The sequence below is a fragment of the Mus caroli genome, unplaced genomic scaffold (assembly GCF_978045245.1).
Source record: "Mus caroli unplaced genomic scaffold, Mus_caroli_1 scaffold_16, whole genome shotgun sequence".
Classification (NCBI taxonomy): domain Eukaryota; kingdom Metazoa; phylum Chordata; class Mammalia; order Rodentia; family Muridae; genus Mus; species Mus caroli.
In genome coordinates, this window is record NW_028227271.1 from 70,351,662 (window position 1) to 70,364,650 (window position 12,989).

The 12,989-nt window shown below is 39.0% G+C and overlaps 1 protein-coding gene across 7 annotated transcripts in view; it reads right to left on the minus strand.

The window, feature by feature from the left end:
• Window positions 1-353: 353 nt before the first annotated feature.
• The window catches only part of Mtdh (metadherin), a 62,866-nt gene continuing 50,230 nt past the window's right edge, over window positions 354-12,989 (minus strand). For 6 of the 7 annotated variants that reach the window (XM_029469660.2, XM_029469658.2, XM_029469657.2 and 3 more), the window contains 5 exons: window positions 12,599-12,723; window positions 9,633-9,740; window positions 7,144-7,284; window positions 4,013-4,169; window positions 354-3,202 (listed from right to left, as the gene is read on the minus strand). In XM_029469660.2, coding sequence (XP_029325520.1) covers window positions 3,132-3,202; window positions 4,013-4,169; window positions 7,144-7,284; window positions 9,633-9,740; window positions 12,599-12,723 — 602 coding nt within the window. In that variant the 3' untranslated portion in view covers window positions 354-3,131. The remainder of the gene's footprint in view (window positions 3,203-4,012; window positions 4,170-7,143; window positions 7,285-9,632; window positions 9,741-12,598; window positions 12,724-12,989) is intronic. The other variant, XM_029469659.2, reaches the window with a different exon arrangement.

Below are 12,989 nucleotides of genomic sequence, written 5' to 3' on the forward strand. Positions count from 1 at the left end.
CTTATGGCTGATTCCCATGGAGGACACCATCATAAATGCTCATTCTCTTTCTCTTGACCACCCTTCACGCCCCAGACAGGCTCTCACTATGTCCGGGAACTCACTGTGTAGAGACTTTCAGAGATCTGCCTGTCTCTGCCTACTGAGTGCTGCAATTAAAGGAATGTATAACTATGCCTAGCTGCACATGCTCATTCTCAGAGGTTTGTAACGTTGAATATTTGGTTTGTTGGTAGCAAAGCCTGAAATGATGGTTTTAATGAAAGGAAAAGTAAAATCCATGAACCAAAGGCGTGATATCTTATTAGATCACAACAAAAGGACAAAGTCCCTTCCCACAGAAAATGTAACAATTTAAACAAAACAAAAATGGTCTGTTTTATTTACAACACTCAGTGCATCTTATACATGACATATTTTCATTCCCCAAGTCTTTTGAGAGCAATTCCAATTCTAGTTTGTGCAAAGAATTTACAGAAAAACTTTAAAATAGCCATTAGACCTTAAACTTAAATCCTAAATTTTGATATTTCACACTATATTAATAGAGGACTACTTTTAATTAAGAAAAACCAAACTCTGCAATTAATTACTACACTCTGGGATCTTTAACTCAAATACAAACTGGATTAGCCTATGAAATAATACCATTAGATTTGGATAAATTATTCCAACCTCCCATCCCCAATAAAATGCATGCACAAATTAAACATGGTAATTACATTAATGATATTTCAACTTTTATTTTTGGACTCTCTCAACTGTTTGTTTCTCAATTTAGGGTATAGGTATAAGATCAATGCAGTTGGAGAACTCTGACACGGCCACGCCCTGCTTCACAACAGAAAGGCTTTTCAGAGAGCCTATTTCAGGGAAACAGGTGGCACCAGAGTTTTCTGAGTTGATGACAGAAGCCAGTTCCTCTGTTCAGTGACAAATCACTGCCCCGCCACACAAAGATCTATAGAGAGGTAAAGAGCAACAATTTTAAGAGAACTGGATTTTGACTCATATACCTGCCTCCTTCTACCCGGGTGGGAGTTGGGGGGGGGGGGGGGAGGGCCTAGCTCACAAGCCAGCGAGAAGGAAGGCACAGAGGCAACTTCCACACTGACCTACCCAGTGTATCGCTGTGCTTCCACTCCCATAATACATATCTCTTCAAAAAGATGGTATTCTTACTGCTAAGTGTAGTTACCACCTCCTACAAGTGATTGAATCAGGAGATACTGAACCGAAAAATAAAGTTTCTGATTTGACCTAGCCCAGAGAATTATAAGGAAAAGGAACAGTGAGGTAGAGTTGAGAGAGTTCAATTAAACTTGAGAGCACTGACCTTGGCACACTCTGTAATTACAAACCCCTCATTAATCTCTCCTTGAGACATATCTTGGCATCCCCTGAGGGAACACGAAGCTCAAAGCAGCCATCTGAAGGCTCCATTCGTGGCACATCAGCTATTATTCACCTCAATAGTGAAGCAAATAAAAACAATGCTACCTATTTCTGAATTTATTTAAACAAGTAAATTAATTTAGAAATCCCATTCAAAGAAAACTTCTGACGACATGTAAACATACTGCCATGTTCTTGAAACAGATGTTAACACCCAATAAAAAAGTTGTTAATCACTTCTGAGGAAAGCTGTCCATTAATAAGGCCAGTCTTCAACAGAACGAAAACCATTTTAGCTTTCCTAGTTGACAATACTATTGAACTACAGTTTAAGGACAGTGTTTAATGGATAGATCAGTACCATTGGTTATAGCTTTTAAACAGGTTCATTTCTGGCGCCACATGAAAACAAGCCACTCACATCAATAAATCATGGCTTTTTTAAAAAAAAATCACAATTTACTAAAGTGATGTTAATTATGGTCCTTGTCAAACACGTTTGGTAAAGGCTATTTACAGTGTACATGGCCGAGCATGCACTATTAACAGTTACAGAGAGGCCTGCCACTTTCCTAGGGATCACACAGTGCCTGAAAATGGTGACAGATCATACGTCATTCAAATCAACACAGTTTCAAGCAGAAAATGTTCCTTTCTGTTTTTAACCACAATTGCAATAGTTACATGAAAATTCTTATAAAAACATGAATCCTCTTCAAGAAACTGATGCATATTCTACTCACTACAGGAGGTTAAGGCAGTAAAAAAATGTATTCCTGATAACCGGAGGTCTCCACAATATCAATTAAAGCTGTCCGACTACTTTTGCATTCTCCGTCATATGCTCAAAAGTTGCGAATTACTTCATTTTTAAGGTAAAAAAATTACTAGCAACTAAGAGTTGACACTGGAAAATTGCTAGGGAAAGGAAAAACATTAAGTTGGATTTGCCTGAAAACTTTTCAAATCATAAACAAGAGCATTGTTAGTCTCAGTCTTAATGTATCAAACAAATAATATATTTACCTTTCTTAATTTAAAATATACTGTTATTTTGAATAATTCAAGTAATGTTAAGACTATCAAAAATAACTTTGTAAGTCATACAAGTGTCTGTCAATTGCATTTTTCAATGTTTTAATTTAGAACTTTTAAAGAACTGTAAACTAAACCAAGACAGTTTAGTTAAATAAATGATAAATGACCTTTTAATTTGCACTTGTGATTCTTTTAATACAAACTGCTACAACAAATATGTAAAGATATGGCAGATTATACATTTGATCAAAGCACTTTGATTTAAGCATAAAACAGATTCAAATGGTCTAAGGTCGTGCATAAGATCCAAGGACTTGCCTACTGGCCTCAAGGCAGCCTTCTCTCTAATCAGAATCCATTCATTATTCCTCAGCTGCAGAGGAGACAGGGCACAGTCTGTTGTAAACAGGTAACTGTTGTAAAACCAGGATAATAGTCTTAAATTATGATCATTCTCGTTCAATTGAAAAGACTCTCCCAAGTGTCTTCTAGCACTGTGTAGTATGTATTCTGTTGACCTCTTTATTTCATAAATTAACTTTCCTTTGATTCCATTTTATGGTGGTTGTGTTCAGTTTTGTTTTAAAAATTGGTTTAAATTTATATAAAACTCTGTACATGTTCACAAATTATTGCATAAACAGCATAATCTTCAAGACAGTGTTTGTAAACACATGTCCAATTCAGGAAAAAAAAATTCACGTTTCCCGTCTGGCCTTTTTCTTCTTTTTTATTTGTTTTGGAGATTCCCAGTTAGTTTCAGACTTGGCTAAATGGGAAAAAAAGGGAAGGAGAAGGTGAGGAGAGAAAAAAATGTAAGGAGGATAACCAGTACATATCAACAATATAAAAGTAACAACTATGGTGCCAGGTAGTGGTGGTGCATGCCTTTAATCCCCACACTCGGGAGGCAGATAGATTAGTTCAAGGCATCGCTTGGTCCACCTACCAAGTTCCAGGACAGATAAGGCTACAAACAGAGACCCTGTCTCAAAACAACAAAACAAAAAAATGAAACATAAAACAAAACACCCACTCCACAAAACCAAAAAGTAACACTGATGAAAAAACTCTATTAATGTTAACATTTTACTGTTTAATAAGTCTTCCAGTCTTGGATATTTTCAAGTTAGCTATTCTCTGCCTCCCTTCTTTTCAAGCCCAGGGTATTAATTGTAACTGCTGACACTGAACTAATGGCAACCTACAGAATCTGCTTTTTCTTTTTCTTTTCTTCCCTCCTGCCTCTTTTTGAGAGGGGACAGCCTTATGTTGCTTAAGCTGGCTCCTTGGGATAGACAGCTGCTGAAGGAGGGAAAAGGAGTAACTCAAGGTCCCAGAAGTCCCAGAGACATGTGCAGATTAAAGGGCAAACAGCCAAGCAAGCAGGCATGCCCCAAGTGGGCTTCTCTTTATCCTGACTGCTTACATCAGCTTAGCAGCCTGGCCCTCACAACTCAAGCCTGTGAACTTTCAAGGGACCACACATTTTTAGAAGGCAGTGCTGTTCTACTATCTCACCAGACTGCTAAAATCTTACAGGATGTAAGAAAAGACGCAAGACAAACAAAGCACTTACTCTGTGAGGGAGGCACACTGTTTTGCTTAGCATTTGACTTGGGCTTGTCTGTGTCTTGTAACATCGGTGGCACTTGGGAAGAGCTGTTGTCAGAGTCACCTTTTGATAAGGTAATGGATGGCTCGGCAGAGATAGCAGGAGCAAGAGTCTTGATAGGCTATTTTGGAATAAAATTGTCTCAGAATTTTGTAAATTTTATATAATATGAAATAGTAAAGCCATATCCAGAGACTAGCAGCAAGCAAAATTAAAATGGCTTCTGATTAGTTTATATGTAGCCGTGTAATTTATTTCTGCCCTCTAGAGACACAACTAAACAAAACATCATCTATAGCATCTATGAATATAGCTTGAGATAAAATGATAAGCACTGCCTGGTGGTGGTGGTGGTAGATGCCTTTAATCCCAATACTCCAGAGGCACAGGTAGGGGATCTCTGTGAGTCCTAGGCCAGCCTGGTCTACAGGTTGAGTGCCAGGACAATCAACAAACATACACAGGTTAAAATTATGAAAATCTAATTTCTTTCTTTCTTTCTTTTTTTTTTTTTTTTTAAAGTAATCTCTACTAACTTGGGCTACCTGGCAGAATGAACAAGGGCACACACTCCATAGTGGGCTATCCAGTTAGTTTGGTTCTATGTTGCCCACATTGAAGAAAAAGAAAAAGTTGAAATAGCTACTGAATCTCAAGTAAGAGAGAATAATTCTACGTTTTCATTTTCTTGATTCATCAGAAAAGTTTAAATCAATGTACCAGCTTTGAATTCATGAAAACTGTTAAAAGACAAATATAGTTACCTATTTAGTCCCCCCCCCCCCCCCACCGCCCCCTTTTTGTTTTTCTTTTGGACTTCCAGTCTATTAGAGCAGGCTAAAAAACTAGGCTGGCTCTGAACTCAGGACATCCTTCTTGCTGATACATCGTCTAACTTCAACAAATGCAGTGTGTGCATCCCACAAGCAGACTGTGGGAATGCTCCTATTGATTGGATTGACCTGTCTAGATCTTCAGATATGGAGTCTAATACTGAAAATAAAAAAGTTTAGGGTAGTGACTAGTCAGGGCAGTATTAAGAATGCTTATTTGGAGTGCCTTGAGGCAGAGAGAGGGATGAGTGGATCTTTTCACTAGCCAGCTTCACCTCTACCATCACTCAGAACACAAGGGGGAGGTTATGTTTCTCTTGTTCCTACTCTTCCTAGCTCCACAGACACAGTGATGGGAAGTGATGTGAGTTCAGCATTCCTTCCTTCTACAGAGGTACTGCATCTACATTCATGTTGCTCTGTATATTACCATATACTTTCAGCTTTATTACTACTTCTCATCGTCTTTCCCTTCTATTTCTCACTTTACTCGCATCAATTCATAGAAAGGCTCAAATGCATTTTTATAAGATGACCTCAAGCATAATTTAGTCGAAACACTAAATGTCTCAACTAGAATGTCAAAACTATTCTTTGCAATAATAATCACATTTATGTATACTGAGATTATATCCTTTTATCTCAGAATACTTTTAGGGATTTAAATACATCAAATCTACGTGTGAAGTATGACTACCACTGTTTTGGAACAATGCTGTCACTATTCCTTCTTTAGCAGCCAGTTTACTAACATTAAAGGGTTCCTCAGACAGATGTTAACGGCTTGTCCACTGTTGTAATCTAGTTCCTCAAATAGCAGGTGCTCATGAACCTCAAAAATAATGTCTGAATGTGTGAGTCAGGCAATTCAGTAGAATGTTATTTTATTTAAATCTTTAAGATTATGTATGTTTGCCTACAAATATGTATGTTTCATGTGCTTGGTGCCCAAATGAAGTTACACGTGGTTGTGAGCCACCATGTGGGTGCTGAGAACCAAATCCTGGTCTGCAAGAGCAAAAGGTCTCCCCAACCACTGAGCTTTTAGCCCCCTTACTTTAGTAAGGCTCAGTGTATTAGTAACTATCGTATTTTTGTTTAGAGACATCATGATCAAGGCAACTCTTAGCAAAAGAAAGCATTTAATTGGAGGCTTGCTTACAGTTTCAGGGTTAGGCATTGTGGTGGGGAGCATGGTGGCAAGGATGGCATCAGAGCAGTAGCTGAGACCTACATCCTGATCTACATAGAAGAGAAACTGGATCTAGCATGGATTTGAAGATTTTTCCCCCCCGAGACAGGGTTTCTCTGTGTAGCCCTGGCTGTCCTGGAACTCACTCTGTAGTTCAGGCTGGCCTCGAACTCAGAAATTCACCTGCCTCTACCTCCCAAGTGCTGGGATTAAAGACATGTGCCACCACTGCCTGGCTGAGCATGGCATTTGAAATCTCAAAGTCCATCTCTAATGACACATTTCCTCTAACAAGGCCACACCTCTAATCCTTCTAAAACATTCAAGTCTATAAGCCTATGGCAGGTTACCCAATTAGAAACCATGTTTTCATTTCGCAACACCTTTCATAAATTAAGTCTCTTCTGACTCATCAATATTTCCAAAGAAGGAATATGATTAAAAAAATGTCATGGTCAGGTACAAAGGTACATGCCTAAAATCCCAGCAATTGGGATGCAGAGACAGGAGGTTCAGGAATTTATGCCAGCTTTGGCTAGACAGTGAGTTTAAGGTCAGCCAAAGCTATATGAAATCTTGTCTCAAACAGTAACAACAAAGCAAAGCCAAATGAAAACCAAATTAAAACAAACATAATCTTAAAAAATTTAAACAAATGTTTCATTTTGGGAAACTGAACTGATCACATTAAGGTGTATACTTTGAGTTAATGTGGCTGGTGAAAGCACTTTTTCTTTGGTCCTCTATTCTTTAGGAGAAAGCATGATATAGCAAACCCCTTTAGCACTGGGGAAATCTGTTTCATAATTGGCAGTGGGCGCTTAAAACTGCAGGTAGTACCTGGAACTTGCTTTGTAGACCAGGCTTTCCTTGAACTTAAGAGATCTTCCTGCCTCTGCCTCCCGAGTGCTGAGATTAAAGATTTGCACAACCATGCCTGGCTTGTTCTACATTTCCTCTCAGGTTTTCTTTGTGGTTTAATTTTATATGTTCAGCATAGTACTTTAATAAAATATTGATTATTGTATAACTATTAAGGCAACAAAATGTTATTATTCTTTAAAAGTTACCTGGCTATTTTTGATGAGTACTTCAACTGGATCACTAGTGCTCATGGTCTTCAGGGAACAAGCTTTCTCCTGTTTTGGTCGGGTTTTTGAGGTATTCACTGGAAGCTCTTCTCTAGTGTCCTTTTCTAGGTCTTCTGTGTCCTGCAGAAGAAAGCTGTTTATTATATTAAACTTCTTGATGACTATAACAATTGATTGTAACAATTATTCTTTATTGCTTAAAATCCACTTTGTTTATTGTCCTGAAGACACCCTAAAGTGTCTTCACTTAAAAAGGAGTCCAAGCCAGGTATGGTGAGCCTATGGCTATAATCTCAATACCTAGGAGGTCAAGGCAGGAAGACTGCTACAAGTTCAAGGCCCTCTTGAGCTACAGAATGAAACCCTGTCTCAAATCCTGTCCCCTTAAATTATATATACTAACACAGATCCTAGAATGGGAACCTTTGTGATCCTTATTTACAAGAGGAAACAAGACTTTAAAAACAGCATTTCATTCAGTGACTTCAAGGTGTAATGTGTGTGTGTCTGAATATATATATATATATATATATATATAAAAATTATAAAGGGTAGATAGAGAACTTCAATCAGTCATGATATTTAAGTCATGTAATTTCAGAGATAAATGTCTTAGTTTCTTTGTTCCTTTATTCCCTTAGCTGTAAAAGTTTGCACAGGAAATGTCCATCTAAGTTTTAATATATTCCATGTTCATTGTTTATATTTTTAAAGCTTAATAAAATAATCCTAAGTCATATTACATGCTTACATATATAGAATGTACTGCATGTCAATGCACGTGAATGTCATACTCTAGTGACTATTTTAGCAACTGCCCAAAATGACTGCAAAACTTTCCTTTCTGGGCAGTGTACTCAGTTGTATCCAGGCCGACAACTTGAATCTGATACCCAGCACCCATATAGAAGAGAACTGACTTCTCAGCAATTGGCCTCTAACCTCCACACATGCACATGCGCACACACGCGCAAACACGCGCAAACACGCAAACACACACACACACACAAATGCCATTAAAAGTTTCCTTCCAATACTGCTAGTCTATGAAATGTGACATGACAGTATTGAGTTTGACTAGCAACTAAAAATTCTGATATGAATTTAAAGTTTAGTGTGTAGGTTTTTTTTTATTGTTTTCCCTTCTCTAGACAGGGAACTTGAACTAGACATAGCCTTGAACTCCTTCCTAAGAACTAGGATTAAAGGTATGGACTACAAAATCCGGGCAGCCACCTTTAAATTTTTCTGAGACAGTGATGCTCACTGAACCTGAAGCTCAGCACTTTGGTAAAAGTGGCTGGACATAGTTTCAGGGATTTGCCTGTCTCTTGCCTGCCCTGCCCATCTCTGCTGAGGTTGTGATTACAAGCACACATCACCATGTCCAGTATTTTTTGTGGGCTCTAGAGATTTAAACTTAAGTTTTTGTATTTGTGGAGTAGGTCTTTCAGCAAATGAGCCATCTCCCAACTTCCTATTTTCTGATGAACTTGAAATGGTCCTCTAGGAAGTCAGAGACGACAGAGGAGTTAGGGGTACAGGAAGTACTCAGGGCATGAAGATTAAAGTACACGGATCAGGTTTCTTCAAGACCAGTGAGTCCAAAATTCTACCCTTCATCTCCCAAGGCTTCTGTTTTCTATTGTCTTGGAGGATCATAGTGGCTTAGGAGACACTTGAAGCACCTGTACTTCACAATCAAGTGGCGTGTGGAAAACAATGGAGCTGTATTATCCTTGACCACTTCTGAAGTATATGGAAGGTCATGGTTGTTAACTGTATGAAAAGTAGCCTGGTTTGGAGGCAGGAAATAGGTACAATGCTCTTGGGGAATGTTAACACTGGAGAGGAGGATTAGAGGGTAGGTAGAAAGGAAAATGGAAGTGGCCCATGTCTGTCCCATCTATATGCTGGTGAAGCTAAAAAGGCAGCTCTGGGATTTGTTTTGTCATGTGTGACCTTGTGCTGCCTTCCCCATCTCACCATTTCATAATAAAAAATACATGTCTAATTTTATTTAGTTTTAAAGGCATAAATCATTGAAACATTTTTTAGGGTGACTCAATTTTTATTATAATAATATAATGTATTATATTAACATGTTAATGTATCTAATATCTAGATATCTCTAACATGTCTAAAATTTCAAAATTCAAACTTTCCTATTTTAAGAACTCACTTGAGAGGGCAGTGGCCAGGATCACTGCTGCTTTTGTACTGGAATTGGGTTCGACTACCATCCACCTGGTGGTTTACAACCATCCATAACTTCAGTTCCAGAGGATCTGATGGGTACTAGGACTCATATGGTACACATACATACATGCAGGCCAAACACTCACTCGTTTTTATAGGTTGTTCACATACTTTAGTTCAACTCTATATATCTTAGGGCCTACATATCACCTTTCACACCACCGACAGTGGGTGCATCATAACGAATGCTCATTGTTCAGGTACAATACCTGTGTGTGAGAGTTATCTTCACCTTGCTTCTTCTTTTTCTTCTTTTTCTTTTTAGATTTTCCAGTTGGAAGAGCTCCCTCCCCTTTTTCTTTATCATCATCTGAAACCTGATGTTAGAAATAAAATACTAAAGTAAATCCAACTGGTTAAGCTTATATTATTCAGAACAATTGTGAAATAATTTCAGTCACTATGTTTGCTCTTTATCTTCAAAAATATAAATTAGAATAAGCTAATTAACAAAAATTTAATAAAACTTTTAAAAACTCACTGGCTCTGGCCCTCAACAGCTCTAGCACTTGGGAGAGTGGGCCCTGCACCTTGCCTGTAGAGCTGCCCCTAACGATGAGGCAGAGTGGGCTCTGGGAACTGGGATGATGCCCTCCTGGCTCCTTGTCCTCTGTAGTAATCAGGAGAGCTGGCTGGGCAACACCTACCTGGGCAACACAGTGGAGTTGGCTCTAGAGGCATGGGTGCAGATGGGAGACGGAGAGTTTCCATTGCCTCCTACAACGGGTAGGCTATCCAGGCAAAGCTGAGGCACTCACCTTGGTGGTGCCAATGTGGGAGAGCCAATACACTGACTACCTCAGCTACCACACAGGTTCAGATCAAGGGCTTTTGAGTTGGCCCACCCCAAAGTCTCTATCATCTGTGAACTGCTGGAGCTCATGAAAGGGGAGGTTGTGCTGATCCAAAGCTACAGGATCGCCATGACACAGGAAAACCACAGGTTAACTGGAAGAAGTCCTGGTGAGGATCCAATATTGATGTCACAGAAGCCAGAGATCTAGAACCAGACCAATTACTCACTGAACATTTGCAAGTGAAAATGTGTGGACAGAGAGGTACACTGTAGACAGATAAAACTATATGCTTCCATGACAAGATATTTTCTATGCTCTTTAAAAAACAACTTTCTTTTGGAGGGGGGGTAGGTTGCAAAGCTGGAGGGCAGATACGAGTGGGACTTGGGTACATGATATGAAATTCAAAGAATCAATAAAAACTTGGAAAAAAACCTCAGTGGATGAGAACAGGAGGATCAAGACTTTAAGGCCAGCTTGGGCTAGATGAGGCCCCTCAATCAACATTACCAACAACTCTCAAACTCTAGGTCCTAAGAGAGGACCACTACCTTGAATTTTTGTGTACATTCATTTTTTTCTAGAGATTTATACAGACATAAAATTTTATAGAACTATACAATATCACTCAGCTCTTGCTTACTGATTAATTCATTTCCAAGTGTCTATTCATACTTTGTTGAATACAGCTTTAATTCCTTTTTCTTTTTTTTAATTAGATATTTTCTTCATTTACACTTCAAATGCTATCCCAAAAGTCCCCTATAACCCTCCCCTTGCCCTGCTCCCCAACCCACACACTCCCACTTCCTGGGCCCAACCAGGCCATCCTCTGCTACATATGCAACTAGAGACACAGTTCTGATGGGTACTGATTAGTTCATATTGTTGTTCCTCCTGTAGAGCTGCAGACCCCTTCAGCTCCTTGGGTACTTTCTCTAGCACTTTCATTGGGAGCCCTGTGTTCCATCCAATAGATGACTGTGAGCATCCACTTCTGTATTTGCTAGGCATTGGTATAGCCTCTCAAGAGATAGCTGTATGAGGGTCCTGTCAGCTAAATCTTGCTGGCATATGCAATAGTGTCTGGTGGAATTCTTTTTTCTTTTCTTTGCAGTGTTAAGGATTAAATGCAAGGCTTTGCATACAAACTAAGCAAGGGATCTACCACTGAGCAGCTGAGCTGCACACACACATCCACACCACTCTCTAGATCTCAAACTTTATTCTTGACTTTATTTGCTTACATATAATAATGCAGTGGACAGTAAATTATAGCCTATCTCAAGGTCTACAGTTTTTCCTTCCTGGTGTGTGTATACAGACAGATGTCTGCACATCTGTGTTTGTATGACCGTAGGCCCATTTGTAGCATGTATGGGGGTCAAAGAGTCCTTGTCTCCCATCTTAAGACAGAATCTTTTTAATGTTTAATGTCACGTATACCAGCCTATGTGGCTCAGTAATTCCTAGGATTCTCGTCTCCACCTCCCATCTTAGTGAAGGACCACAAGGATTAAAAGGTATGTGCTACCAGGTGTGGCTTCATGTGAGTTCTGGGCATTTAGCAACTCAGATGCTCATGCTTGTATGGTCATCTCTTCAGCCCTTTCCACATATGTTTATACAAGCAAATTTCAATTTTATATTGTCTAAACTTACCTGCAGAACACAGGGCTTCCTTAGACTCTATGGCTCTTTGGTAGCTAGTCTGCCACATCTGCATTAAAATCTCTACCCTCACCCCCCATCCTTCCTCATACTGTGTTTTACCCCATCCTTCCTCATACTGTGTTTTACTGTCACCCACTGCCTCTCCTCCAGTTCTATCTACTTTTCCTCCTGAACCTTGTTTGCTAATACTTCTTTTTAAGAAAATTATTTATGTGTATGGATGGGTATTTTGCCTGTTTGTGCAGCATTGCTCTATCTGAGGCATTGGATACCTTGGGACTGGAATTACAGATGGTTGTAGGCCACCATGTGGGTGTTGGGAATCAAATCCAGTCCTAAGAGTAGCCAGTATTCTTAACCCTTGAGCCACCTCTCCAAACTCTAATAATAATAATCTCTTAACTTCTGAACTTTACGAAATATGGCTTTAGGTCCAGGATTCTCTTAATCTTTTTTGATACTGAGGACTGAACTCAGGGCCTTGTACATGCTCAGCACATGCTCTTCCACAGAGCTATACCCTCAACCCTGATTCCAAACTTTGTAATGAAAATGCTCTAAATTACAAGAAGTAAGTACACGGACAATCTTTAGGTCTAACCACTCTGTTTCTTATGGTGTTCAATACCACCTCCTTCCTGAGACTCAATAGTGCCTGCCTCTGTGCCCTAGAATTCTCCTTAGTCTCTTTAACAAGTATTTACCTTTTGATCATTAGAAATAGGTTCCTGGGACTTCAGAAGTGAAGCTCTGTCTTCATCTACCCAGTTCCCCCACTCCTCTGCTGGTGCATTCCAGTCTGAGCTAGGATCAGCAGAAGACAAACCATCTAAAAAATAATAATTTGAATTAGTTATCTGTCATTTTGCCAAAAGCTAAAATCCAAACACTAAAAGTTCTTTATATGGAATTAAGCTGTAGTTTTAAACTATTATTCTTTTCCCTGAGCATTTTTTAAGAGCTAGGAAAAAGCGAAAACATTGTCCAAATGTTGCTAAGCACAAGATTTAGTGGAATTTTTAGACATACCACAAAACATATTTATTAGTTATTAATGTTACTCTCCTTTGTCAGTCTTCTTAATCTTCACTTTTT